The 27955-nt window shown below is 39.6% G+C and overlaps 2 protein-coding genes and 1 long non-coding RNA gene across 6 annotated transcripts; all 3 read left to right on the top strand.

Annotated features, from left to right (window-relative positions):
- Positions 1–9: 9 nt before the first annotated feature.
- Positions 10–8400, top strand: rbm38 (RNA binding motif protein 38). 4 transcript variants are annotated; one of them, XR_009206043.1, is made up of 6 exons: positions 10–498; positions 2374–2497; positions 2669–2723; positions 3329–3369; positions 4898–5004; positions 6648–6786. XR_009206043.1 is itself a non-coding variant. In XM_058402738.1 (5 exons), the coding sequence occupies exons 1-5, from the start codon at positions 286–288 to the stop codon at positions 7007–7009; spliced, it is 795 nt and encodes a 264-aa protein (XP_058258721.1). In that variant the 5' UTR covers positions 10–285; the 3' UTR covers positions 7010–8400. The 4 variants fall into 4 exon arrangements, 3 of the variants coding, with proteins under 3 accessions (XP_058258721.1, XP_058258722.1, XP_058258723.1); XM_058402738.1 differs by lacking the exon at positions 4898–5004 and having other exon boundaries at positions 6648–8400; XM_058402739.1 differs by lacking the exons at positions 3329–3369; positions 4898–5004 and having other exon boundaries at positions 6648–8400.
- Positions 8401–16460: 8060 nt separating this feature from the next.
- Positions 16461–18510, top strand: LOC131361549 (uncharacterized). Its single transcript, XR_009206044.1, has 3 exons — positions 16461–16895; positions 17124–17199; positions 18469–18510. It is a non-coding gene; the product is annotated as an uncharacterized LOC131361549 (long non-coding RNA).
- Positions 18511–19553: 1043 nt separating this feature from the next.
- On the top strand, positions 19554–27441 carry LOC131362165 (cytochrome b-c1 complex subunit 1, mitochondrial). Its single transcript, XM_058403989.1, has 13 exons — positions 19554–19713; positions 21146–21286; positions 21441–21527; positions 21604–21733; positions 22401–22599; positions 22687–22766; positions 24863–24978; positions 25128–25271; positions 25468–25628; positions 26147–26232; positions 26518–26606; positions 26689–26764; positions 26880–27441. The coding sequence occupies exons 1-13, from the start codon at positions 19651–19653 to the stop codon at positions 26942–26944; spliced, it is 1437 nt and encodes a 478-aa protein (XP_058259972.1). The 5' UTR covers positions 19554–19650; the 3' UTR covers positions 26945–27441.
- Positions 27442–27955: the final 514 nt, after the last annotated feature.

Genomic DNA, 27955 nt, shown 5'->3' with positions numbered 1-27955 from the left:
AAATGAACGGCGCCCGGAAGAAAGGAAAGGGGTGGTAGCCTAACACAGTTGAGTGGTCGTGGCGGTCGTGTACCAGGGAGCGCTTGCCCTACTACTGCGATGTTCTGTATTGCATAGGAAGTTTAAGGACGAGAGAATTGAAAGCCTGGACAATCGAGCCGCCTTGTATTTAAAATCTCATATTTTGACCCTCAGACTCTTTTTACATGCCAGGAAATTTTTAAACGACTGACTGGTGGGGGGAAACGCTTCTTTTTTCCATTCCGTTACAGTTCCGAGTATCCAATGCTTTTACAGCCGTTTATGAACAGCACACTCGAAGCTATGCATCCAACGGGAATCCAAAAAGACACTACTTTTACGAAGATTTTCGTAGGGGGTTTACCCTACCACACAAACGACGCGTCTCTGAGAAAATACTTCGAGGCATATGGAGAAATCGATGAGGCTGTGGTCATAACGGACAGACAGACGGGGAAATCAAGAGGCTACGGCTTCGTAAGTAACACAGATGTTGCTTTTCAGCTCAGTGTTAATGGTTTTTTAACTACTTTTTAATTCTCATAACTCCTTAATATACCTTTCTTACGGACCCCAGCAGGGTCCTCTACCTTTGTGTACGTGATGTGCGTAAACGCGCGCGCGACTTATTCAGATTTGTTTTGCGGAGATAATCATTTGTTTTCTGTATTATCAATATAAAACAAAAGCAAGGTGTGTGTGTGTGTATATATAGGTAGAGATTACACCCTAATCCACCTGCCAGTCTCTTTCCCCGAACGTGTCCTTGCAGAGCCCACAATTTCCCAAGTAGTTAGTCAAGCTTAAAGAAGTGCTCCTGTCTTCAGCTGGGCAGCGCGAGCACCAGTAACTGTAAGGGCTTTATATGGTGAAGTTTCTAAATGATGGTTTCCAAGCCTCCTCCTTCTCCTCCTACTACTTATTCATGCTACATTAATGAAGCTCAGCAGAAACCAACCGCCTAGAAATGTTTACAGGATCTTAACCGCCGCCAGAGTGTGGCAGATTATTTTGGCCTAAGATGGAGCTGTAGATGCTTTCACTACCCCAGTTCTTATTCCAGTGTTCCTTCACCTCAGATCATCTGGTGTTCATGTACTTCTCACTTAACTACACTATTGTATTCCACTTCTTCTGCATTTGCTTTTTTTTTTTTTTAAATTATAATGTTACCATATAATCTCAGAAAAGTGTACTAAATTGTGACTTCTTTCTCTCAAGGGACACCTTTTGGTACTTTGATATGTGTCCTTTAGGTAGAAAGGTGCATATAGTGTATTATTAAAGCTTTAACCTAAAAAATAATTACAGTCCATTTATGTACTTTAAATAATTTTAAAGGTACACTACAGTGTTTCCACTGTATACACTGTTTCAAAGTGAAAAAATTATTATTACAGTAGAGGTACAGGTTAATACTACTTTTTCATTTCATAATGCATAAAGGTCATAAAGGTTAACGTCTGCACGACCCCCCCCCCCTTCCCCTACACACACACACACAGAGCTTTTTAAGGTCACACACAGAAGCCATGTGCTTCTCAACTTAAATGACACACATAGACAAATATGGAAATATTTATAACAGACTTGAGTAATGGACAAACATTAAACAAACAAAAAAAAATGGCCTGGAAGACTGTGTTTATGTGGCAGTCTTCTGTTTCTGCTATAGGTTTGATGCTCTTAATGCAGCACATGGTGGCTAGAGGTCAAAGAGGGTAGTGTTGTATTGCTCCAACGGCTCTTCTTGGCCGAGTGTGTGGCAATGCAGGTTTGGCAGCCTCAGGGTGATGAGGGCTTCTGCCTTCAGAGTATTTGGTGGTCTGGGTGATGATCCCTTCATAAAAACCTGTTTTCCCTGAAAGCTTATTTTTTCCTGCTAACTGGATCGACTTGTTGATCCTGTTTCGTTCTGAAACTATGAGAAAAGGCTTGTATGTTGCCAAACTATGCATGCTTCCTTTTTTACCTGTAATTACTAATAAGATAAACAGGTAAACAACTCTGTTAACCCCTTCAACTCTCAGGGTAATGTTCAGGTGTCTATTAACATATTGTTTCTAGTAACAACTATGACATTTCACTATGCAAACTAAGTTGTAGTGAGTCAATTTTAACCCACCAAAGGCCATGGGTTACATGCTTAATTTTGCTCTTTTGTTGTTGTTTTGTTGTGTATGTTTTAGTCTCTCAGCTATAAAATAAAGTTGTTGTTTGGGTCTTTATTGAAGGGATCCTTGTTAATAACAGTTATGTTTGCTAATAATGACTCAGAGGATTTTAGATTTTTAGGCTAAAATCTCCATTTTGTTTTTGTAGATTCTTATAGCAGTCTGTTCTGTCCTCTAGGTGACGATGACTGACAGGTTAGCAGCAGAACGAGCTTGTAAAGATCCAAATCCCATCATTGATGGTCGTAAGGCTAATGTTAACCTGGCCTACCTTGGAGCCAAGCCACGCAGTCTTCAGACAGGTGAGAAGGGTGACGCACATCCAACTGAAACCTTATCTTATTAGTTATTTCCTTTAGTTCAATTTTCTCTTCAATTTTCCAAATTCACCTGTTATCTTCAGCAATTGCACTTTAAATGAAACTTTATACAGTATCCAAATGCCATCATTTCATATTTCTTGTGCTTTATAGGCCTATCTGTTGGTGTGCAGCCTATTCATCCAGCACTTATTCAGAGGCAGTATGGGTAAGTCAGATGTCTGTGTCTGTGTGTTCTGTTCCATTCTGTTATAGTTACTGTAGCAAAGACACAGTGTCTTACAAAACCCAGTGGACCTTAACAATGACTGCACATACAAAGGACAGTGAACAAGTTCCTCGTGCTCCTCATCTTGACTGGTCTAGTCTTTTGTCTGGCAGTAAGATTGTTCATTTTTGTCACAGCAAGTTCTTGATTTTTGTTCTGTTAGTTCCTGTGTCCATGACCGTAGTCAATTAGTTGTAGTCAGTGAGATTGCTGCATTTATATTATGGAGTCATTTCTAAACATGCTGTTAGAATTCTCCCTGTGTTTGCTAACCAAACGTATTTCAGTCTTTTGGTTGATGGTGCACATGTTTTCTTTGGATATCCAAAGCAGGAGCCTGTTATGAGATTTTGGATCTCTCATGGTGCATTTTGCCCTTAAGGCTTGGTGCATAAATTTGTATTGAACTACGAGGTCTGCATATCTGAGAAAACCTGCTCTGTATGTTTATTCCATGGCTTCAAACCATTGTTATGGACAAAGCAGTTAACATGGCTTTTTTTCACTGTTTTATTTGTCTGATTATACCAACTGTTGTTTCTTAGCAACCCTTCAACGGATACAAACTTTTATTGGCTCGCTAAAGGTAATGGTATAGTTTTTAAATAGTCTGTTTGGTTTGCCATGGTGACAGACTGGTTTTGAACAAATTTTTACCTGCTTATTAACACCTTCATGTGAGAAGGACCTAAAACGTTCCATCTGATGGTGAGTTAGTTGCTGTGGTAACAAGGTGGAGCAGTGTTGGGGAGGGGGGACCCTCGTTCTGCCTGTGTGACAGGTGCTGTCTCATATTTCCTCAATTACACCCTTCATACACATCTACCCACCCTTTTATACACACTTGCACACCTGTCGCTTTCCCCATGGAGCTCTTTGTCTCCTTCTGCTCAGAATTGGAGTGCTAGGATAGCTATAAGAGGCTGTCTCATTCCCTCTTTGTTTACATCGTTTTTTTTTAGAGACCTGCATGGCCACTGCTACATATTTTCTCGCTCTCAAATTTTAAACGTCATTCCTAACACACGTACATAACATAGCCATTTTGTGCATATTGCTAGTTATCAAATGGGCCGGCAGTCATTGACTGTCTTGACAGTATTGTGTGATGTTTTCTAAGCAGGTGAAATCGGTCATGTTGTCAGCTTAGTGATTAGACTGGGGCCCTGAAAAGTGACACCATAGTGAGAGTGGGGGGGATGTGGAGTAAAGGGAGGGGCTGAGGGTCAGTGGGTTGTGTATTGAGCAAAGAGAAGAATGGAAATGTTAAGGTGATATGAGCAGAAAGAGAGGGAGATGGGTTCAGTGTAGTTCCCTGTTCTTTCCTCGCTAGATGTGTGAGCAGTTGCCTAGTAGCGCCATGAAATGTCACTCCCTCTCTACAAGTTCAACACTTTCCTCTACAATAAGAATGTATGCCTATGATAACGAAGCACAATACTGAAAACTGTCAGTGCACATTCAGCATATTGTGTGTGAGGTCATCTGGCAATCTTATTGTGTGGGCTTAAGCACTGTATGTGAATACCTCTGTCTTTTTTGAGTACACTTTAGAAGATAAGGTAAAAAGTTTGATGTGAATTGTTTTTTATTAATGCGTACTGCACATGCAGGATTAAAAATAAGCTACATTTTAGGATTGTTTGATTTGTAGTAGGGATCAGCAGTGTGTGGCTGCTATTTGGTAAAGTCATGTTTGATCATTTCCTCATTTGGAGTTCAAGAGTAGTGACCTCCACCAGATAGTTAATGCACAGCGCAAGAGACCAATGTGTAAATGTGACCTGGCAACTGTCAAGTGAAAAGTGTGTGCGTCTCTGTCTGTCCTTGACTGCTGTATCAGCTACGCCTGGTCTTTGGACTTCAAACAAAGCTAACAGTCACTTTACTCAGTCCATGACTTTTGAGAGCTGAGCAAAGTTTGTGAGTTTGTGCAGTAGGCAGTAGTCGAGGATAACAATGCCACAGTTTCTGTTTTGCTGTGATACAAAGTTTGTGAGACCATGAGAGCAAGAGAGAGGCTGTATTTCCTTCCATCCTCTGATCTAATTCAATATATAATCAAATATTCCTCTAACCTCCACTTTTCCATTCATGCTCTGTTACTTGGCCAGTTGATGGAGTGCGTTACTGAGGGAAGAAGACACACAAGCTCCTGGCTTCGCTCGGCCTTGTATGGAGGTCCAGATTGGGTGCTGCTCACCCTGACCCCACCCTTAAGGTGCCAGTCATGGCTTGAGAGTGCAGTGTAGTGTGCAGTGACGGTTTGATGTGCTGTGCGCATGTATGACAGTAAAGCTTTTGCTGATCCATCTTTCATTCTTTGTGACCTTCGCATGGTTTTTGGTTTGCAGTGCTGACTGAAGTGATTTACTACTTTTTGTGTGTGTGTGTGTGTCTGTGTGTGTGTGTGTGTGTGTATGGGGGAGGGGGCGGTATTGGATGTTTTGCACATGTTCTCCGCCCACACACCCTTTCCTGTGTTGAACCATGGTGTGTACAGTCTCTCTTTCATTTATGCACACAGAAGTAATTCTAAAAGTATGTATCATCTCTGTGTTATGAAATTGTGTTACTTTTAGTGTAGTGTTAGGGTCGCAATGTCTGCTATTAATCTTCATTTATTAATAAAAAAGTACCCTCTTTAATCTCCTGAACTCTGGAAGGAACTGTGTAAATGATACCACACTTCGACAGTTGTATAACTTTATAATAGCTCACTAGCTTTGCATTGTTTTTTCAGGTAATTACTAGATAATAAACCCTGGGGTTAACAATGTAAATTAGCCCAGCAATTAATTGCAACCTGGCCCTCTTTTTTGCTAATTAGTTGCTAGTAGGGGGAGTCATGATATATTAGAGAAAATGTCTGTTGTATTTTTCACTGTATATAGACAGAAAGGCAGAAGGAGTCTTGACTGTGAATAAAGATGTTTTTCAGTTTCTGCTATTGGAATAGTGGTCCCTTGATGCCATTTCTTGCTATTTCCCTTGGGAGGGTTGTTCTGTCTGTTTCCAGGTGCGGCATCTTGAGACCCCCGGCTCACCACACCTTCCCACAACTCCCTACATTCTGAGAGAGTGATGTGATTTTGTGTGTGTGTGTGTGTGTGTGTGACTTTTTGTGTAATGAATCCACCCCCCTACACCAACTCACTCTCTCCAGTGGAAGGGACTCATGGGGTATATTCAGACCTTGTTAATAATAGCAGAACAGTCTGTGAGGGAGAAGAGGTGAATCTGTCCTTTCTCCACACTGTTAATTACCCTTGAAGGGCTAAATGCTGGCCTGTGAATCCTGCTACACGTTCACCATTTTTAAAATAAACATGCTGTTACTGGTGCCTGCCATTGGCACATTGCATCGATCTCATTGTTAGTGTATGTAGTGCATGTGTGTGAGATAGATACTCTGAGCTCTCACTGAATGAGTGAAAAGTAGCAGCTGTTAAAACACTTGTGGGTGTTGGTTGAGAGAAGCTGCCAGAAGCATCTGTCTCCCACCTCTCTTACTAAGAACCTGTTCCAGCTACCAAGACTTTACACAGTGCACATGTTACTGTTGTAGGTGGGATGCTCCATAAACATGCAGAACAAATTTCCCTTTCTGTCCATTTCTGATTTCATTTTAATGTAAGACTTGGGTTGATTGAATGTTTCTACTTTGGCCATTTCCCAGCATTGATGTTATCCCTTCTTTTTAATGGAATAACAATAAGGATTTAAGCATATGATCTTACCATAAATAAGCTAAAAATTTGCTAACAGGATTGGGAAATGGCTAGTAATTTTCATTTGATCCAAGTCTGAAGAATGGCATCATGTCCTGTTTGTGTGTGTTCACTCTTATCTCTGTGTGTACAGGCTGGTGCCGCAGTATGTATACCCGCAAGCCTTCGTACAGCCCGGCCTTGTGCTCCCTTCTCAAGTGGCCTCCTCGCTCACGTCACCATATGTGGACTACACTGCCGCCTATGCCCAGTGTACCTCAGCAGCATTTGAGCACTACCCCTATGCCTCTTCCCCAGGTTTCATGGGCTATGGCTACACCAACAGCCACATCACCGGCCCACCTTCCAGCACCACTTCGCTGCACCAGACCCTCACCAATGCTCCCAATGCTGCCACCCCTGCTTTTATCCAGTACCCACCACAGCAGCATCTGCAGGCTGAGCGCATGCAGTGAGGGCCAGATGAGCCATGTGAGCTCTGGGAAAAGAACATAAAAACTTTTGCACTGTCACATCAGGATTTGCTTCCGGCAGCCGAGTCCGGAGACAGTGAAACTGTGCAGTGGCTTTAAAAGAGCTTCCAGAAGCACTGATGCTTTTTTTTTTTTTTTAGTTCTTTCAACATTATTACTGTTATTACTATTATTCATGCTATTCATATCATAAGCTTAATTGTATTAATGTTTCTTTTTGTGCATATTATATTGTTAAGATCAATCAAAGTAAGGTGCCTCATTGTATAGAGTGGGAAACAAAGTTAAGGAAGACTATACAGTCATACACTGAACACGAAGTGGTTTTAGAAGTTTTAAACGGGGTATTGCTGCTTAAGGACACCGGGGAAAGCATTTGAGAGAATGGAAAGTCGAGATTTAAGGTTATGGCCAGGGCAGAACACAGAATGAGAGGGGTGGGAAATGGAGATGCAAGAGAATACCCGTACATGCACAACAACATGAGACGTTGGTACTAAATCCAGGACAACATGGAGAACTTCAAGCTTCTGTTACTGCTTAAAGACACTCAAACTCCCCCAGGACTACTTTTTTTTTTTTTATAATGAAGAGGCCTTAAATCCAGAATCTTTCTTTAAATGTAAATGACCATTCTAGCATTTGTATATAGGGTGAACTGTGAATAAGCCACCACCTGCTTCCAAACAAAATAAACCCCAGTCTACAGACCTCAGACTTGTTTAAGTCCAAAGACTTGCGATATGGTATTTTAGAGTAAGGGTGCTAATTAAAGATTTTGATCAGGTTTCTGTCCGTGGTAATGAATGTGACTTTATGCCATAATGCAAAACTGATTTGGAGACAGGTGTCCAGTTCAGGAGAAGCATTGAATGTGCCCCTTGTTTGGATTGTGGATGAATGGAGATAATCATTATATGATGCAATAAGCATTGGTTTTTAACATGTATGGTAGCTGACACTGATACCTACAGTACATCAGTTTTGTATAACTGTTAAAAAAATAATTGTAAAACGTCTTTTTGAATATCTCTCAGACAGGGGTGTTCTTTATGTACAGCATCGTCACAATTTAAAGCATTTTGCAGTATTTATGTTAAGATATTTAAGTGATCTGTGGTACATTTTTTTTAATGTATAAATTGGTCTCTCTGTATACCAGACATGCAAAACATACAATGTTTCAGGCTTCTGGTTGCCAAATAAGATTGTGTACATAGTTGATTTAGCATTCTTCCTATTCTAATAATCTACACATGCACCTAATAATTTTAAGTTGTTTTTTGAGCCTCAGCTTGCACCTGGCACATAATTGCTCTACAAAGCATTTTTATGTCACACCATTTCACTATTTGCAAAGAAGCCATACCAAGAAAAGTCTTGGGGAAAAATAAAGACTTTATACTAAAAATAGGAATGTAGTCAATGGTTCTTACATTCTTGTTTGCATACATCTGCTTTGTTTGGGGGGGGGGTACGCTTCAGTCTGTTCTGTAATTAAAGCAGTCCTTGAGACTGCAGTCTGGAGTGTACAAAGCTGCACTATGCCACTTCAGGTAGTATATTACTTGGTACCAAATATAAATTAAATGCATAAATTGAGCTTGCTTCTATCTACCATTCCATGGCTAATGCTTTTCATGTGCTAATAGTTATATGTAGCAGGTAGAAATAAAAAGTAGGGGAGGAGGGGAGTTTTTCTTTAGGACATGTTAAAGAATGAATATTTAACAGGTTTACTGCAAAATATAATAAATGGCCTGAAATGCTGAGTTTGACTAGCACTGTCTGCAGTAAAGAAAGCCTTGTGTGATATCAGCATGCTCTGAGTGTGTGTGGAGTGTGTGTGATGTTTGGTTAGGTCATAGGGAAGGGGCCCTGCTGGTTATCAGGCTTTAACACGAACAGTGGCCCCAGGCACGCACTGTTCTCTACCAGGACGCGTGCACTGTTGCCTTTGCCAGCTTTTCAGAGGGAGGCTGGTTATGACGATGGCTTATATAAACAGCGCTTTAACATTTTCATAGTCATTGTTAGTTGCCAGGCACTGTGAAAATACCAAGATACATTTTTAAACAGCAAACCTGGCTACTATTTCTTTCGTTTTCTTGTCAAGCAAAATCTCTTACTTCTTCCCATACAATTAGAGCTTTGCCTAGTGAGTGTATATTTTAGACATTTTGAAACTTGTATCTCCCTACTAACTGTAGGTTGGTGTGATTAACTTTAATTCCAATGTAAATGCATCACTCAGGTTTTTCTGGACAATCTGGAGGTAGCTGTATGGCCTGTTCTGCAGAGATAAATAAGTGTGGATGTGTTTGTGAAGCTGCTGTGGTGTAATTGAGTCATGGTGTTAGCTTAAATAAACAGCTTGTTCATTGTGTGTACTCAAGATGAAGTTATGCCTGTTAGCGCAGCTATGGAATGAACATTCTGATCTCTTTCTGTCACTCGGTTGAATCTGATTGTTTGCACGGTTTAACTCGAGTAATAAGATGCTAAGGATCTTTTGTCAAACCCAACTGAACAGTTAGCAGTTACCGTGTGCTGTATTTCATGTTCCTTGTTTCGTAGCTCAAGTATATTTGAAGTCTCTTCCTCTTAATAGAACTCACTTAGGTTAGTTCTTCTTCCTCAGTCCTAACAATTCATGTTTTCATGTTTTCATTGACATGAATTGATTTTATTGCACTCCTCCTTTTGTCATGTCTACAATCTGACTGTTATGTTACTTCCCTTATTCTCTTTAATCAGTTTGGCCTTTCTTCCTGCTTTCCTTGCCATACAGTTACAACAGAAGGGGAGACAGGAGTGAGTGAGTGCCAGCTTGATAAAACACATATAGAGCTTTATGCTGAATCATTGACATACTTATACCACTGTGTTCTATTAGGCTTGATATTTCCAAGCTATCAAACAGTCACACTTGTTATTCATAATGTCACACTGCCTTATAACTGACATTAGCCATTAGCAGAAAGGCTCTTCCATGTCTAGGAGCCCCTATCCTTATCCCTTCCAAACCATTTTTTAGTAATTTGGGGGGGGGGGGACATTGGTCTCTTTTGCTTACAATACATTGTTTATTTGTATATTTAAAGTCTATACTGTGCACCAGGCCTTGGATAAATTAATTTCAATCTAATTTAACCTTGATCAATGCAGATAAAAATCCTGCTGTAGGGGCCTTGGATTAGAATTGGTCCAATCTGCTTAACGTCCAGAGACACTCAGCATGAGTGTGAGATAGTCTAGACACTATATTTAGTGAAGCACTCAAACATGGCGACACCAAGCCACCGACCAAGCTTGTTTTATTGCCTCTGCTTGTTATCACTGACTTTCTAACTCAGATAAAGTTGATAGGTTTAGACTGGGTGTGTGGTGAGGGAAGGCTCAGAAACACCCACACTCTGTGTTTCTAATGAAACTTTCACACACATATACAGTAAGTCATTCCTTTAAATGTCACACTCTACATACTATTTCCTTTCATGTTTCAGTTTCTCACACCCTTCCTAACTGGGGGGAATGGGGTGTATTTATTATACCTGGACAGATAAGATAAGTAACAGCAGATGCATATTGCAATCAGATAATGTTAAAAACATGCTGTGTCTCTTTAAAGAAAATGTAAATACATCATTTTAACATTAATCATAATAACCCATAGATGCCACATCTGCCAATATATGTACTTTATCTTCTTAAGTTCAACTCAATTATTAATAGTATAGCACCTTTTAAAAACAGACAAAAAAATGTATAGAAATCTTGATATAGATTTAGATCCCTAATGAGCAAGCCAGAGGTGACAGTGGTAGTGTAAAAATTCCCTGAGATAACACTAGACAAAAAACTTGACAGGAACCAGACTCAAAAGAAAACCCATAATCAGTTATTATGGCATTATTATAGAAAATTCTTAGTCGATTTTATTTTAGCCTTTTCCCCAATGCATCTTGGATCAAACATTCAGCTTAGGCTGGATAAGTAAAAACAAAAATCTTATATGATTATATGACAAAAAAAGAGAAAAGAACATGCAAAAAAAAACCCTAATGACTCAATTCAGCTTTCTTGCATGAATCACTGGTGGTCAGAGACATCATGCTGCGAAGCATAAACAGAAATAGTTTGTGGCTTTCCTGTATTGGGGATAACACCCCTGTTAACACATTTGCTTGTGTCGAACAGGTTAGTCAGTGGGTCCAGTCCATTGTGTTTCTCAGTGTTGTTAATGTTAAGCACTCAGTCATACTTTTTATTCACTTTTTATCCTTAAACAGCATGATATTTCTTTATAAAGCTTTTATTTTTTTGGTCAAAAATAAGAGTACATTAAGGATGAAACTGAATTAATGAAGAATATTTAGAAATTAGTCACTTACTTCAGAATGTTAAATATTCCCTTTATATATTTGATAGTTTGTAGCTGTTATTTATGTGCTTTGACTGTGTGACCAGTGATGGATTAAGATGTGTAGAACCTAATGTAACCTCTTTTAATTTTGCAGATATAATTGCTCTCTCATTTACTCAGGCATATTTCTCTGCGGTTCAACAGAGGTTTTATTTTTTGCTCTGCCCCATATCCTTATCTGTGGTTAGCATGTGTTCAGGGCAGGCAGGGCCTCTTCTACACTCCCCCGATTAAACTTCCGCCAGAGTCCAAGAGAAGAGGCCAGACAGGTGCTTCCACTCCCACATTTACTCAGGACCCACACAGACTCAAAACACATTAAAGATACACACCAGCATTTGTCTATCTATCTATCTATCTATCTATCTATCTATCTATCTATCTATCTATCTATCTATCTATCTATCTATCTATCTATCTATCTATCTATCTATCTAGATCTAATATGTGATTATCATGAACATTAATTTTGCCATGTTGACCTGTACTAAGAAAAGAAAAATGAACTTTCGAAATTCGAAATGAAATTTTGTCGAAAGTCTAAAGGAAGACAATAAATGTATATTTATTTATAACATATTTGGTTTCATTCACTGTTCAGTTTAAAGCTAAATTATATATTCAGCTAAATATAGAATTTCTCTCTAGAATTTGCCTTTCGGATGACCTTATTCAGTAGGAAGAATGTGTGGTTCTGTGGTTAAGCAGTTGTGTGAGTCTGTTAACACAACCCATATGGACAACACATCACCTAGAATTCATTTATAGATAAAGTTTGACAAAAGTACTTAAGAACCACTTTAGTAAGACCTGTCATGTCTAACAGGCTTTTTTAGTCTTAAACTGATATCCAGGCAAATTTGGTTGGTATTAGCATTTATGATTCACTCAATTGTCATCTGATTTATGCGTTATCGAAACCTTAAGTCGCTTTAGACCATTTCTATGATATTACTACAGGTTTATTGGGAAAGGAAACTAAAATTCATCATAGGTTTATGGTCTTCTACTCAGCTTATCAAATGCTCACACTTTAATATTGAGCTGCTGCCATGTCCATATCTCGTTCCGTCAGAAACACGTATCTGAGTAAATATGTATGCACATGGGCATGGTGTGGGACAACACCAACTGGAAGAACTGTTTACAACAGTGATATTACAGTGGTACAACACACCTGATACCACCAGTCAGATCAGTGTCTTCACAGTGCAGCAGCTGTCTACCATAGTGATTTAACTAACTTACACATACAAAATTATTACAAAAAAAAAGGTTGTTACATGCTAGTTTGATGATCTGTAGTGCAATTGTGTGTGTGTGTGTGTGTGTGTACATGTGTTTGTGTGTCTGAAGTCCAATTTACAGGTATGTATTAATGCACTTGTTCTAATACATTATTGTTTCTATCGGTAACAGCTCCAAAACAGGGACTTTTATGATGGATGTGGATCACCTAATACTAATAATAATCCATTTTAAAACGTGGCTCTTATTTAACAAAGATTGATTAGATAATTGTTGACATACAAAACATATAATTGTTGATATGGTGAACTATGATGATCTATGTCTGTAAAGAGCTGTCCATTTAACATTTACAGACAGAGTCTCCAGTGTCAAGCCTTCATATCAGTAAGAAAGTTTTCCATTAAATGAAAGTCTTAAAGATAGAGACAAGTTGCAGTTTTTCATTTCACTTTTCAGTCATATTAACCTCATGTCATTGATTAGGTGAATAAAACACTTATATAAGATATTGAAGGTTAAGAAAATAACCTAATTTGCCATGGTAATCACACCAACCTGGTGTGGATTATTGTCCCATAACAGCATTGCCCATTGTATTTTATTTTAACACAGACAATACATTTTAATCAACATTATTATATCAGTATTTATGATGTAATAATGTCAGATTTAGCCAACTAGCTAACTTCAATCTGCTGTTCCTGAGCAGGTTGCTGTTCAAAAAATAACAAATAGGATAAAAAGACCAGATAAGATAGGTAGGGAAATAAATCCAAAAAACAACATTAAAATAGGATTTATACAGCACAAAAATATAATACACAACACAATACTGTACAAATTTATGCAAGCATTATATACATATTCTTTCTTTCTTTCTTTCTTTCTTTCTTTCTTTCTTTCTTTAAATCTCTTAAATCAGTAGAACGTTTATTTCTTCTGAAAAGCCATTTTGGCCTTTTAGGAAGAAGGACCTCCCTGTGAGACAGTATGAGATGGCAACAGGTGTCTGAAGGAAGAGAACTATTTCAAAATGTTTCAGTGTTGTCACTGCTGTCTTTCAGAAACAGCTGTGTCAATTGCCTCCTGTCACTACTAATCATCTGGAAATGGCAGTTGCACAGGGCAGGTTGTGACATTTGGAGGATCATTGAGGAATGGTTGATAGAGGTGTGTGTGTGTGTGTGTGTGTGTGTTCTATTCATTTCTTAAAGTCTTTTTAAAGAAAACTAAAGTCTTTTTCAAAATCAATCAACGTGGGTTAATGCTGATGAAATTTTTATTAGACTCAGAATATCAAACATGTATTCTTGTATATTATGACCTTAACAATAGTGGACTAATTTTCGACAAGAAAAAGCGTAATTCTTGACAAAGAGCCATTTACAGTTGCTCCTAAAAAGGTATACATGACTATAGCTGTTTCTCCTTTAGCGAGTAAGGACAACCAAGTCGAGCTAAGTTATAATTTAAAGAGCAAACATGACAGAGTTTTCTAAACAAAGACAACAAAAGAATCCCCTGAAGGAAGCCATGTTGCTGTGTTACAGCATAACTGCTCACAGAAGCCAAAGGCATCTCTTCCTTGTTACAATGCCAGAACTACATAGCGCTCTCTTTATCTCCTTCACTCTTTCATTTTCTTTCTATCTCTCTCCTGTGCACTCCTGTCTCCCTTTCTTGTTTTGTGACCGCTAACCCCTCTCTTGATCATTCCCTATTTTAGTCTGTCCCTCCTTATATTGTTTACCTCTCTTAACTCAAAGTAAAACTTCCACCATTCCAAAAGCAAAGCAAAAGGTAAAGCTTGTTCAAACAGACTGTTGCTGTACTGCCTCTTTGACAAGGACCAGTGAAGCTAGGGATACTCCACATACTTACTTACACACACACACCACACACACACACCACACACACACACACGCACACACCAATTCCACCAGAGTGCTTTATAAGGACAGGGAGAAAAAAGCCCAGCCGGCACTAAATTTAGAACACTTCTGTTGTGCCTCTGTTCCCTCTCTCTCACTCTCCTCCTTTCTGTCCTTTTTCCTTCCACCCCTCTTTCACTCGCTCTCTTCCTCTTTTTCTCTCTGTGGGTGGCAGAGAAGAGAGCACGTAACTGATGATGATAATAATAATAATCCACAAGATAATAGCCAGGCTAGTAGAAGGCATCTCAGGATTCCTCTGGTCTACACAGCACGGGAGCATCACTAGCACTAGTATCAGCATTATCTCTACACAAAAAGGCGTGTGAGAAACTGAGACTTGTGTTTGGACTTAGAGATGAGAGACAAGATTTCCATTTCTGATCACTTTTCTTGTGCTGCGACTGTCGTTGTTTTATACGCTTCTGAAACAAGATAACATATTGCTCAAAGAATTGGGTTAGTGTTTATATGAAGAGAGAGAGAGAGAGAGAGAGAGAGAGAGAGAGAGAGAGAGAGAGCAACAGTTTTAGATTCTTTCAGACGCTAATCTAAGAGTCTAACTTGCCTAATCTTAGTATAACTATCTGCCTGTCAAGGTGACATGACCCATATAAGCCAAATATACTGCAAAGCAAACAAATGATTTAACAAAGTGGCTCCATCTCAGCTGGATCAAATCTTTAAGTTTCCTTTATCTATGCCTCATTACCCTGGTGACACTAACAAACCACAGTTGTGTGTTGGTTGGAAACGGTAGCCAGTCAACTACTGCCAGCTCTCACACACACACACACACATATGTGTGAGCTGGCAGGAGTTGACCATGTTTGTGTGTGTGTGTGTGTGTGTGTCTGTGTGTGTGTGTGTGTGTGTTTGTGAACTGAGGACAGAAATGATTTAAAATATTATTTTTAAAATTAATGAGATGTACTCAACAATAGATGAAAATGACATGTAATTGAGGTTTTACAAATCACACACTTACTGGATCCAAGTTGTCTCAATTAGCTGGATTTAGAGGTTTGATTCAGTTGTCATGGAAACCTTACTGTAAAGTGGGTTGGGTATTTAAATGACAAAGCCGTGGTCTTCTCAATCATTTTGAAACTTCATTTTTAAATCAGGGTTTTGTAGTGTTTTCACAATATGTGTGAGAAAATACTGTGATAAAATAAAACATCATGCGTGCAAAGTGTCTCTCCAAGGACACCTTATATTTTAGATGTATTTTTATTCAGGTTGTACATACACCATACATACATACATACATACATACATACATACATACATACACATACCCACACATACTGTTCATATAACTCTGAATAATATTTATTTATCCATATGTCCATCCATATACTACCAGCGAGAGTTGCACTAATGAGATATTGTGATCATATGTGGTTATTCACTGTCATGAAAGCACCAACACACACACGTTTTTCTTTTGGCTCATCAACACAGGCATATTATATTCTCACTGCCTTTTGTCATCAGCTCCACATACCTCATAGTTTGGCAGAGACTTTATGAAAATAAGGCTCTCACAAATACCCATTCATGCTGTCACTCACAAATATAAATGATTTGTCTGGAAATGAGTGCAGTCCCATCATCTCCAAAAAATGCGGGCCTACCAAAACATGTCCTATTAAAAAAAAGAGAAATTGTCATTTGCATGCCTTGTCAAATTAACTGGGAAGCACACAAACCTTTCAACTGCCATTCAAATTGCATGCAAATCATATTCAAATAACAGCCAATGAGCAGAGGGTTAAAAGGAGTGGCCTATAAACCACCCCCTGGTGGATTACTCATTATTCATACAATAATAAAAAAAAACAAAGAAAGGACAGGAAGGAGTCGGGATCAGGTTGAGCGAGAAGAAGGTTGGCGGGTTTCCTGATCAAAGTGAAAGATACAGGAAAGAAAAATGTGGAAATCAGGAACTAAAAACTGTTTTAAGAAAATGAATTTGTGCATCTCTGTTGTGGTTGCTGTCTATTTAAATGCTCTAGCAGGAACACACACACACACACACACACACAGAGCTCCAGTTTATTCTCCAGTACAACCCAGCTCTGGGAATGACAAACTATGACATCACAATTGTTGAAACATTCATTTTTAGACAATAGAGCTCTGTGATTACAAGACATTGGGAGTGACCTTCCTTACACAGAGGGCTCTCTCTCTGTCTCTCTTTCTGTGTTTCTCTCTCTCACTCCCTGGAATGCAGGGATGGAGGTGGAGTAGGAGGAAAATTGGAGATGTTTCTCTCAAGCTCTCATACAAAGGTCCAATACACAGTCTTATCATCATACATCCACACTTGCATATGTATATACATGTATATACAGAGCCAGCTACATAGTGCACATACATTATGTTGTCCACATACATACACAGTCATACATTGCAGTCATACATTTCAGCATAGTTGTTTACGGATAAGTAGCAGTTCTCTCTACAAACTGACAACTCAGTACTATTATTCAACAACTTTTTTCTTTGTTTATCATCAGCTCTTTGAGCTTCCTCCCAAGAAAGGCCGATACATCTCCTCCTTCAAATGTCTACTAGCTATGACAACAGCCTGAAGTAAGGCCCACACACTCACACACACACAAAATCAAACACACCAGCTTCTAGTTAGAAGGAACATGGTGAGTCTTGAGGTGGCCGTGTTGCATAAAGGTGTCTCTCTGTTGAAACACCTGTGCTGTAAAGCAGGTGAGTGGAGTAGTAAGAGATAGAGTCAACAAACCCCTCATTATGATACCATCACTCCAAAAAGAGGAGCTCAGGCTCAATAGGAAATTTGCCTGCCTGGCATTTTACATTTAAAGACAGCAAACAATACACAGGCAAAGCAAAGCATTAATGACTGAGCCTGAGGCTCTTAACCACCTATTCATCTATTCTGCTGGTTTTAAACAATAGGTGAATATAGTCTTTTTCCCAGTATAAACATAAAAAAAACTACTTTGTAGCTAGGCACCTCCTCACCTTCTTTCATTTTCCTCTATTGATCATCATCCAGTCTAAGCCCACTTTCAGGCTTTAAATCCCAGTCATTTCCCTCCTGCAGTTCCCTTCTGACCCTGAAGTGGACTGAATGTGAAGCTCCATCATATCTTTACTCTATTCACTAGTGACTTCTGGAGTACATGTCACTCGCTACCTTAATCCTTAATAGCCAGTGGAGTTTATTTTGTTTACTCTTTGCCCATATTCTGACTGTATCTGGCAAATCCATGTCTCTGAGGAATGGACCCAAACATAAATCCTAATATGGAATATGAGACTTGACTTTATTTATGTACTATGGCTTACTCATCCTGCTGAGAAACTGGGGTTCTCTCATTCTCTTGGAAAGTACCTAGTATTGATCAGGATTTTTATTTGTTGTCACTCATTTTCCATGCTTAGGCTATGGGTCTAGTTCTAACTTTATTAGGAATTACCTCTACAATTAGAATATACACTATTAAAATATCCAAAATATTCTAATATATAACATATATAATAGCATTTCTTAGCCCGTCAACTATTTGCCAGACTCCACCCAGCACACTAGATCAAAATAATTGGCAAATGGCGCCATCTAACGGATAGAAACTTATTGCAGCTGGGAGCGAGGAAAATTGTTTTAATTGCAAAATTGGTTCCTGGCGACAAACGTAATGTAAATTTATTATGCTAAGAAGCTATAAAAATACTAACAGAACTAACCTAAACAAAGTCAATATATGGTGTGACAACCCTCACTTAAAACAAAGCAGTAGTCTCAGGTACAATTTGTGCAGTGTATCATACTGTGTGTGTGTGTGTGTGTGATGACTATTTGGGTTTCCTTTGGCTTTTCAGGTTTCCTCTCACCTCCTAAAGCCTGCCGGAGGGTGGATATGCTACTCTACATTGCTCTTAGGTGAGAATAAGTATACAATTTTGTCAGAGAAAATTTCTATAATGGATTAGCACCATGCATCCAGGATTTCTGGGAAACTATACACCAATCAGGCATAACATTATGACTACTGAGAGGTGAAGTGAATAACACAGAGTATCTCCTCATCATGACACCTGTTAGTGGGTGGGATATATTAGGCAGCAAGTGAACATTTTGTCCTCAAAGTTGATGTGTTAGAAGCAGGAAAAATGGACATGCATAAGGATTTGAGCGAGTTTGACAAGGGGCTATATTGTGATGGCTAGACCACTGGATCAGAGCATCTCCAAAACTGCAGCTCTTGTGGGGTGTTCCCGGTCTGCAGTGGTCAGTATCTATCAAAAGTGGTCCAAGGAAGGAACAGTGGTGAACCTGTGACAGGGTCATGGGCGGCCAAGGTTCATTGATGCACGTGGAGAGTGAAGGCTGACCCGTGTGATCCGATCCAACAGACGATCTACTGTTGATCAAATTGCTGAAGAAGTTAATGCTGGTTCTGATAGAAAGGTGTCAGAATACACAGTGCAGGACGGGTCAGGGCTATTTTGGCAGCAGAAGGGGGACCAAAACAATATTAGGCAGATGGTCATAATGTTATGCCTGATGGGTGTAAATGCCTTGTGAGTTGCCTTTAATAAAGATAAAAAGTGCTTAGCTGGGCGGTATTGGTCCAGCGAGACAAGCAACAACTTGCTGAAAAATCTAGCTGGTAAATGCTGGTAGAAAGTAAAAGGTTTCAGAAATAATGATATAATGCAGAAATGTTTTCCAGATGACAAAAATCGTGTATCAGCTCGCCCTGTGTTTTTTTCAGACCAACCGTACTGAGGTCATTTCTGGGCCAGAAGATTTTGTAAAGTGAAGCCTAAAACTATCCGATCCATTACACTGTTGCAGATCACGAACCTTGGTTGCCGATAATGGTATATATTAAGTCATATGATTATTATAGGTAAGCTTACAGTAGGCAGAAGCAAAACTACAAACTGCAATTTTAAATATTAGTGCTGAGTGACATTACAGCTTACGTCAGACCGGGGCCTTGACGTGTGTAGCGAGCACGCGCGTTTCAGTCTTCTCAGTCCGCCGACAGGGAAAAGATGGCAGCGTCCGTGTGCAGGTTCGGTGGAGCCGTGGGCCAAGCTCTGGCTAAAGCTCGTAGTGTAAGTAAACTGTCCGTCTAGTTCGTTAAAGATGCTTTAGGAGCTTTGAATAAACCATCTGAAGCGAAAAGAGGGTTATCGCCTTCTAAAGTAGACGTTTGTCATTCACATGACTTCCGTTGGACCGCGGCTAAGTTCAAGACCGTACTGGCTAGCTAATAGTGTATCAATAAAAGTATGAAACCGCTAAGCACACATTGTGCTATTATACTGTTTCTAAATGCTATTTAGTACGATAGTGCGTGTAGATATGGCGAGCTAAAGAACACTGGACTAGTTAGCATAATGGCTAGCTGGTCCGTGTAGCTAATGCTAACAAGGCAACATTAGAAGGTCAACAAATCCACCGGAGGGTTACAGACGTTGGGTTCGTTGTTAGCATACACCAGCACAGTGAATCTGAACACATTAATAGCCGCATTTCTGCATTTGGGTTAAATACTAGTGTTGGGTGTTGTGAAATACATACCTCTTACAAGGTCATACAACACGACCCGGTTATCTACATTGTGTAGCTACATTACAGGCTAGCTGATCTACAGCGCCCGCAAATAAGATCACATATTCATCAGCTTTACCATTTCAGACTACTTTAATCTGTTAGTCATAAAGCTTTGGATTGTGGCTGAATATCTCATTAAACACATACACTATGTTGCCAAAAGTTTTGGGATGTCTGCCTTTACATGCACATGAATTTAATATGGAGTTGGTCCACTCTTTGCAGGTATAACAGCTTAAACTCTTCTGGGAAGGCTTTCCACAAGGTTCAGGAGTGTGTTTATGGGAATGTTTAACCATTCCACTAGAAGCGCATTTGTAAGGTCAGGCACTGATGTTGGACGAGAAGGCCTGGCTCACAGTCTCCACTCTAATTAATCCCAAAGATGTTCTATCAGGTTGAGGTCAGGACTCAGGCCAGTCAAGTTCCTCCACACCAATCCATGTCTTTGTGCACTGGTGTGCAGTCATGTTGGAACAGGAAGGGGTCATCCCCAAACTGTTCCCACAAAGTTGGGAGCATGAAATTGTCCAAAATGTCTTGGTATGCTGAAGTATTAAGAGTTCCTTTCATTGGAACTAAGGGGCCAAGCCCAACACCTGAACTGAATGATTTGGAGGGCTGTCCCAAAACCTTTGGCAATATCGTGTAGCTTATAAACACAATATTGACAAGGCATAATTTGTACATGTTAATAATTAATCATGGGAGTACATAAATACAGGTTTAGTGTCATTCCTAGATTGGTTTTTATTAGAGCAGTCCTCCAAATTTCAACCTGACAAAGAGAACATAGGTTCATAGAACATATTTATATATATTTATATATATATATATATATATTTAAATCACTTATTCTAGTCTTGGCCCTAGGATGACGTGATGTCACTCATTTTTCTGGGTTTGTTTTTCCTCTGTCTCTTTCTCTAGCCTATTCTGCTTTCTTTGAGAAGGGGACAAGCATCTGTGTCTTATGCCCAAAGCCTTTTGAGTGCCCCAGAGACGCGGGTCACAACGCTGGAGAATGGACTGAGAGTGGCCTCTGAGACAACCGGTCATGGCACCTGCACTGTGAGAAATTTTTCTTTTTCAACTGAAAAGAAAATGATTCATGTAATGAACCTGTGGATCCAGGACAAATGACAACAAATGACTTAATTTAAAAGTGAAATCTGAAATTCTGTTTGTACTGTGTACTCTGGTATTTACAACTTTGCTCATCTAGGTTGGCCTGTGGATCAATGCTGGTAGCAGATATGAATCTGAGAAGAATAATGGTGCTGGGTTTTTCTTGGAGCATTTAGCTTTCAAGGTACAAATATGATGTTTTATCTTTTTTATTTGTCCATGATCATTTAGTCACAAACAATTTCTTCCTTCAATTTTAGGGCACAAAGAAGCACTCCCAGGCTGCTCTTGAACAAGCAGTAGAGTCTATGGGAGCTCATCTCAGTGGATACACTTCTCGCGAACACACTGCCTATTACATGAAGGCTCTCGCTAAGGACCTACCAAAAGGTGAGATGAGAATACAGAGTTTATTTTAGTCCTCTATTCATTTATATGCCTACTGAGAACAGTGCAGCTTGTAAAATGTCTTTCTGATTTATTGCAAAGGACATTATTTAATAATGTCTATTACAGTAACAAATAATAATAATAACAATAAATTATTTTGTCAGAAACATTAATTTGGCATGTTCATAATCTAAATCATATTATGATATATTTTTTTGCAGCACTGGTTTTCTCAGTAGTAGCAATGAGCAAAAGCATATTTATGCAAAAATGTGTACTTTTGTGGCAAGTCAAGAAGCTTTTATTGTCATTTTAACTATATATAGCTGACACAGTACACAGTGAAATGAGACAGCGTTTCTCAAGGACCCTGGTGCTACTTAAGACAACATAACAACATAGGGCTACAAAACAACAAACAGAAAGTAGTAGTCCTAGCTACCAAAAGTGGAACATGATCTATTATGTTGGGATTCTTTATACAAGGTGTCCTTACATATGGGAAATGAACACTTTTTATCAAAATGTAGTTTTATTTACAAAACCTCCATAACAAAGAAGTGTTAATTTCCCAGATTCATGAATAATATAGGGGCACCCTGTTGTAGAGTTGCATTATTATTTTGGGGTAAATTCAAATTCTTCTCACATTGACTGTTGTGTGTAGCGGTGGAGCTCTTGTCTGAGGTGGTGCAGAGTGCATCTCTGAGTGAGGCTGAGATAGAGCAGCAGAGGGGAGTGGTGCTTCGAGAGCTGGAGGAGGTGGAGGCCAGTCTGCAGGATGTCTGCTTGGATCTGCTCCACGCCACTGCATTCCAAGGCACCCCCCTGAGCCAGAGTATCCTTGGACCCTCTCAGAATGCCAGGTACACATACACAAAATTCAAGTGTATTGGGTGGGTGGGTTGGTTGGTTAGATAACTGACACTCCTTTTCTATAATGCCTCTTTAAGGACTCTGACACGTCAGGATCTGGTAGAGTACATCAGCAGTCACTACAAGGCTCCTCGCATGGTCCTGGCTGCTGCTGGAGGTAATGTACAATCCTCTGCTTTTTACTGATAATTCTTTATTAAGAGCTCTCCTTTTAAAAAAATATTGTTTTTATTTTTTGCAAATAAAAACAAACACAGGGGCCAGTTGAGTTGGTGCCATTAAGTAAAGCATGAAAGCAATGCATTAATGTTCCTTTGTCTGATCAGCTGTTTTAGATCAACTGCAGTGAAATGATTGAAATTACTGTCAACAAAAAATGACAAGACAGAAAATCCACCATGATGAAATTAAACAGGATTTAATCTTGGCACCACTCTCGGGCAGTTGTTTTTAGTCATAAGGCCAGGTTCCTGTCTGCTTGAATGACAGCCCCATATGCCAGAAACAGGTTAACAAGATGACATTTCAGGCGTAGATGCACTATATTGCCAAAAGTATTCGCTCACCCATCCAAATAATCAGAATCGGGTGTTCCAATCACTTCCATGGCCACAGGTGTATAAAATCAAGCACCTAGGCATGCAGACTGTTTTTACAAACATTTGTGAAAGAATGGGTCGCTCTCAGGAGCTCAGTGAATTCCAGCGTGGAACTGTGATAGGATGTCACCTGTGCAACAAATCCAGTCGTGAAATTTCCTTGCTCCTAAATATTCCACAGTCAACTGTCAGCTGTATTATAAGAACGTGGAAGTGTTTGGGAACGACAGCAACTCAGCCACGAAGTGGTAGGCCACGTAAACCGACGGAGCGGGGTCAGCGGATGCTGAGGCGCATAGTGCGAAGAGGTCGCCAACTTTCTGTAGAGTCAATCGCTACAGACCTCCAAACTTCATGTGGCCTTCAGATTAGCTCAAGAACAGTGCGCAGAGAGCTTCATGGAATGGGTTTCCATGGCCGAGCAGCTGCATCCAAGCCATACATCACCAAGTGCAATGCAAAGCGTCGGATGCAGTGGTGTAAAGCACGCCGCCACTGGACTCTAGAGCAGTGGAGACGCGTTCTCTGGAGTGATGAATCGCGCTTCTCCATCTGGCAATCTGATGGACGAGTCTGGGTTTGGCGGTTGCCAGGAGAACGGTACTTGTCTGACTGCATTGTGCCAAGTGTAAAGTTTGGTGTAGGGGGGATTATGGTGTGGGGTTGTTTTTCAGGAGCTGGGCTTGGCCCCTTAGTTCCAGTGAAAGGAACTCTGAATGCTTCAAGACATTTTGGACAATTCCATGCTCCCAACTTTGTGGGAACAGTTTGGAGCTGGCCCCTTCCTCTTCCAACATGACTGTGCACCAGTGCACAAAGCAAGGTCCATAAAGACATGGATGACAGGGTCTGGTGTGGATGAACTTGACTGGCCTGCACAGAGTCCTAACCTCAACCCGATAGAACACCTTTGGGATGAATTAGAGCGGAGACTGAGAGCCAGGCCTTCTCGTCCAACATCAGTGTGTGACCTCACAAATGCGCTTCCGGAAGAATGGTCAAAAATTCCCATAAACACACTCCTAAACCTTGTGGACAGCCTTCCCAGAAGAGTTGAAGCTGTTATAGCTGCAAAGGGTGGACCGACGTCATATTGAACCCTATGGATTAGGAATGGGATGTCACTTAAGTTCATATGCGAGTCAAGGCAGGTAAGCGAATACTTTTGGCAATATAGTGTATGATGTGGCTTTTAAGTGATGCTACCTTGGCTCCCGTAACTCAAAAATAATTTTCCAGGTTGTTTATTGTACTGTGCATGGATCTATATCACAGACTTAGAAAGCCACTCTATATGGGCAAAAGCTCAATTTAATAAGGTTAATGTCCGAAAAAGCAATTTTTTTATCTCATGTAATACATCTGGTATACTGAGCACTATATGTGGCCACATTTATATTTTTGTGACAATCTGACAATGTTTGTTTTCATTGTATTTAGGAATCTTGTAAAGACATTATCAGGGAACTTGAATCCTTTATGGTGTTGCATCCTGTATGTTTAGAAAATGAAAATGGAGGCAAATGCTAATAAAATGTTTATGCAGTTTAGGAAGTAAAGAGGTACAGTGAAAAAACAGTGCAAAGTTGAACTGGAATCAAAGTAATGCTGCAATAGTGATAAATTGTAAGTGTAATCTGTGACTTTGGTGTAGGTGTGAGCCATGAGGAGTTGGTGGGGCTGGCCAAGCAGCACTTAAGCGGGGTTTCATTTGAGTATCAGGATGACGCTGTGCCCATGCTGTCCCCTTGCCGCTTCACTGGCAGTGAGGTGAGATGTTTGTGTGAAAAACGCTTTTGTGTGAAAATGTAGATCCCTCCCGATATTCTGTGTTATGATAATGATAAAAATGAATGTATTTGTAGTTCATGCTTATCTTTTAATTTTTTGCTTGTGCTTGCTCTGTTTGTGTGCATCAGGTTCGAATGCGTGACGATGCCATGCCCCTGGCACATGTTGCTATTGCAGTAGAGGGGGCTGGGGCTGCCAGTCCTGACATTGTGCCACTTATGGTTGCTAATTCCATCATTGGCAGCTATGACATCACCTTTGGAGGTGGAAAGGTTAGTTTCAGTGCATTACTCTGATGAAGGTGCCTCAGTATGCTTTTTTCCTTTTTTAAATGTATATCCAGAGAATGTTTGGTTATTTTATGAATTGTTTCTTTATATAACAATCATTTGATCAAAACATTTATTTCTTCTGTAGAGAAATATTAATGATACTTATCTAAATTATAAAATTTGTGTTTGTGTATAGTACCTGAGCAGTCGCTTGGCAAGTCTGGCTGTAGAGGGCAACCTTTGCCATAGTTTCCAGTCTTTCCACACCTCCTACAGTGACACTGGACTGATGGGCATCTATTTCGTCACAGACAAACACAAGATTGAGGACATGATGCACTGGGCTCAGAACGCATGGTAAGGCAACAATTATGCACTAATGTAAATTCTAGGTGATTTACCTACAGCCATTCAAAGAACACAGAGAACAGTCCATCAGCTTGAAATGTCAACTAGACAACTTGGGGTAGCCAACTCCACTACCAGTTTCCTACCTGTTCAAGGAGTGACATCAAATCAATGTTACCATACAAACTATGAACTTTGTAAAGTTCCCTTCTTTACTTTAAACTCAATTCATAGCAGTATTGGATTTAAACCAGTTAATATACACACATTATCGTTAATATGATCATTAACTGGTTTAAAAAGGTACTCATTAATATTAGTTATCACTAATTTTTGCAGACTAGGTTATTGCTAAGATACCCACTATAGTGTTCTGCTATAGTACTGCATATTCAGTCCAAAATGTTACGTGAATGTTTGAAGTTCACTATATTAGAATAGTACCAGTGTGTTCCTAGGCCTGGATTTTTAAAAGTATGGATAAAGTACTTTCTCTGACCTTTTTGTTTTATTTGTTGTAACAACAGGATGAACTTGTGCACCACAGTCACTGAGAGTGATGTAGCCAGAGCAAAGAATGCTCTGAAGGCCAGTTTAGTAGGACAGTTGAATGGTAAGATGCACACACACAAACTAATTATAGTAATATATACATGTATATAGTCTCATACATCTTCAGTTAAATTGGTAACCGAAGTTGGTATGCATACCTAACAACAATAATAATAATAAAATAAATAAAAGCTGCAGTTGTTTGCTCCATTATCCAGAGATTGAGTCAATTCTTTACAATGCACCAGCCACCACTGACAAGAAGGCCAAACAGTTTAGCTTTCAAATACTCTAATTCTTGTTTACTTCTCTCTTTGTCTCTCATTTTCACACACACTCTTTTCAGGTACCACACCAGTCTGTGATGACATTGGCAGGCACATTCTCAGCTATGGCCGTCGCATCCAACTAGCTGAATGGGATGCCAAGATTGATGTAGGCCTATTCTCTTGACAGAGTATTATTGTTGTTGCTGTTATTATTATGCTATTACAATAAAATTATTGTTGTTTTTTAGGCTGTGACAGCCAAGATGGTGCGTGACGTTTGCTCCAAATACATTTATGACAAATGCCCTGCTGTGGCTGCTGTTGGTGAGTTGTTTCTTTCCATTAGACACTTGATAGTATGCATTTTAAACGCTGCAATTTTTGGGTAAACAGCCTGGTTTTGTTGGATTCAGTATAATTTTTTTTTTCTCTTTTTCAGGTCCAATTGAGCAGCTTCCTGACTACAACAGAATGCGCAGTGCTATGTACTGGCTTCGGTTCTAAATGCTCATTTAATTTCAGCAGATTTCCTGTTATCTTTCCTTCTTTTATATTCTGCTCCCCCGTCTGCAAACAACCTTTCCCCCACCTTTCAATGCTCACTTTTCTCTCTTCTACTATGAAAATCCCTCCTGTTCCATAGTGTGCCTGGTTCTCCACCTCAGTGTTCAAGAGGAATAAACATGAAGCTTATAGGAATAGTTCAAAGGGAGATTTCAGACCTACTAGCCTGTGTGAGTACAAATCTGAGCAAAATTGAGTGATTGCATTTGGTGATGAATTTTTGGTTTGGTGATGAATTTCAATGCAGAAAAAATATGTAAATTAAAAGAGGGGGTGGGGGGTAGAGTACATTGGGTTGGAAGATGCAGGAAAATCAAGTCCAACATGTCGGAAACAGCAGAAGTATTTATGAAAAAATGTGATGTTTTGTTTCTGTCCTTTATTGTACATAACAGAAGCTCCCATTCTGAATTCCAATAAAATACTGTAAACACCAAGGTATGGATGATTTTGGTTGTCTTTGTTTGCTTTTGAGTATTGTTTTGGACATTTGTTCAGAAAAGAAACGTATAACAAATGGCCAATCTCAACATTTTTATCAGAATGAGGTACATGCAGCAATGCCCAATCCAGGCACTAAAAATAAACCGGCAGCAGTGTTAAACAATCGGACCGTGTCCGTCCGCTGATTTTCACACACTGCATAAATAAGACCTCCATTCTTCAAAATGTAACTGGGTCATAGAATTTAAAAATAATGAGAGTGAGAGAGCAATATAGTTAGGGAGAGAAATTCATTGCAGCAATATCATGCAATCTGTTCTTTACAAGAGAATACTAGTATAGTATGGCTTGATCAAATCAGATGGCAAAGGATACCTGAATACAGCAGTAATGCTCCATTTTTGTGAAAGAATACCTGTAGATCTGTTCCCCCATCCCTGTGACTCCATTAATGCATGACCTTCGGTAAAGCACTGAACGGTCTAATGGTTTTGGCTGCAGCATATG

The sequence above is a fragment of the Hemibagrus wyckioides genome, linkage group LG11, assembly GCF_019097595.1.
Source record: "Hemibagrus wyckioides isolate EC202008001 linkage group LG11, SWU_Hwy_1.0, whole genome shotgun sequence".
Lineage (NCBI taxonomy): Eukaryota > Metazoa > Chordata > Actinopteri > Siluriformes > Bagridae > Hemibagrus > Hemibagrus wyckioides.
This window is presented reverse-complemented; position numbering and strand designations above follow the sequence as displayed.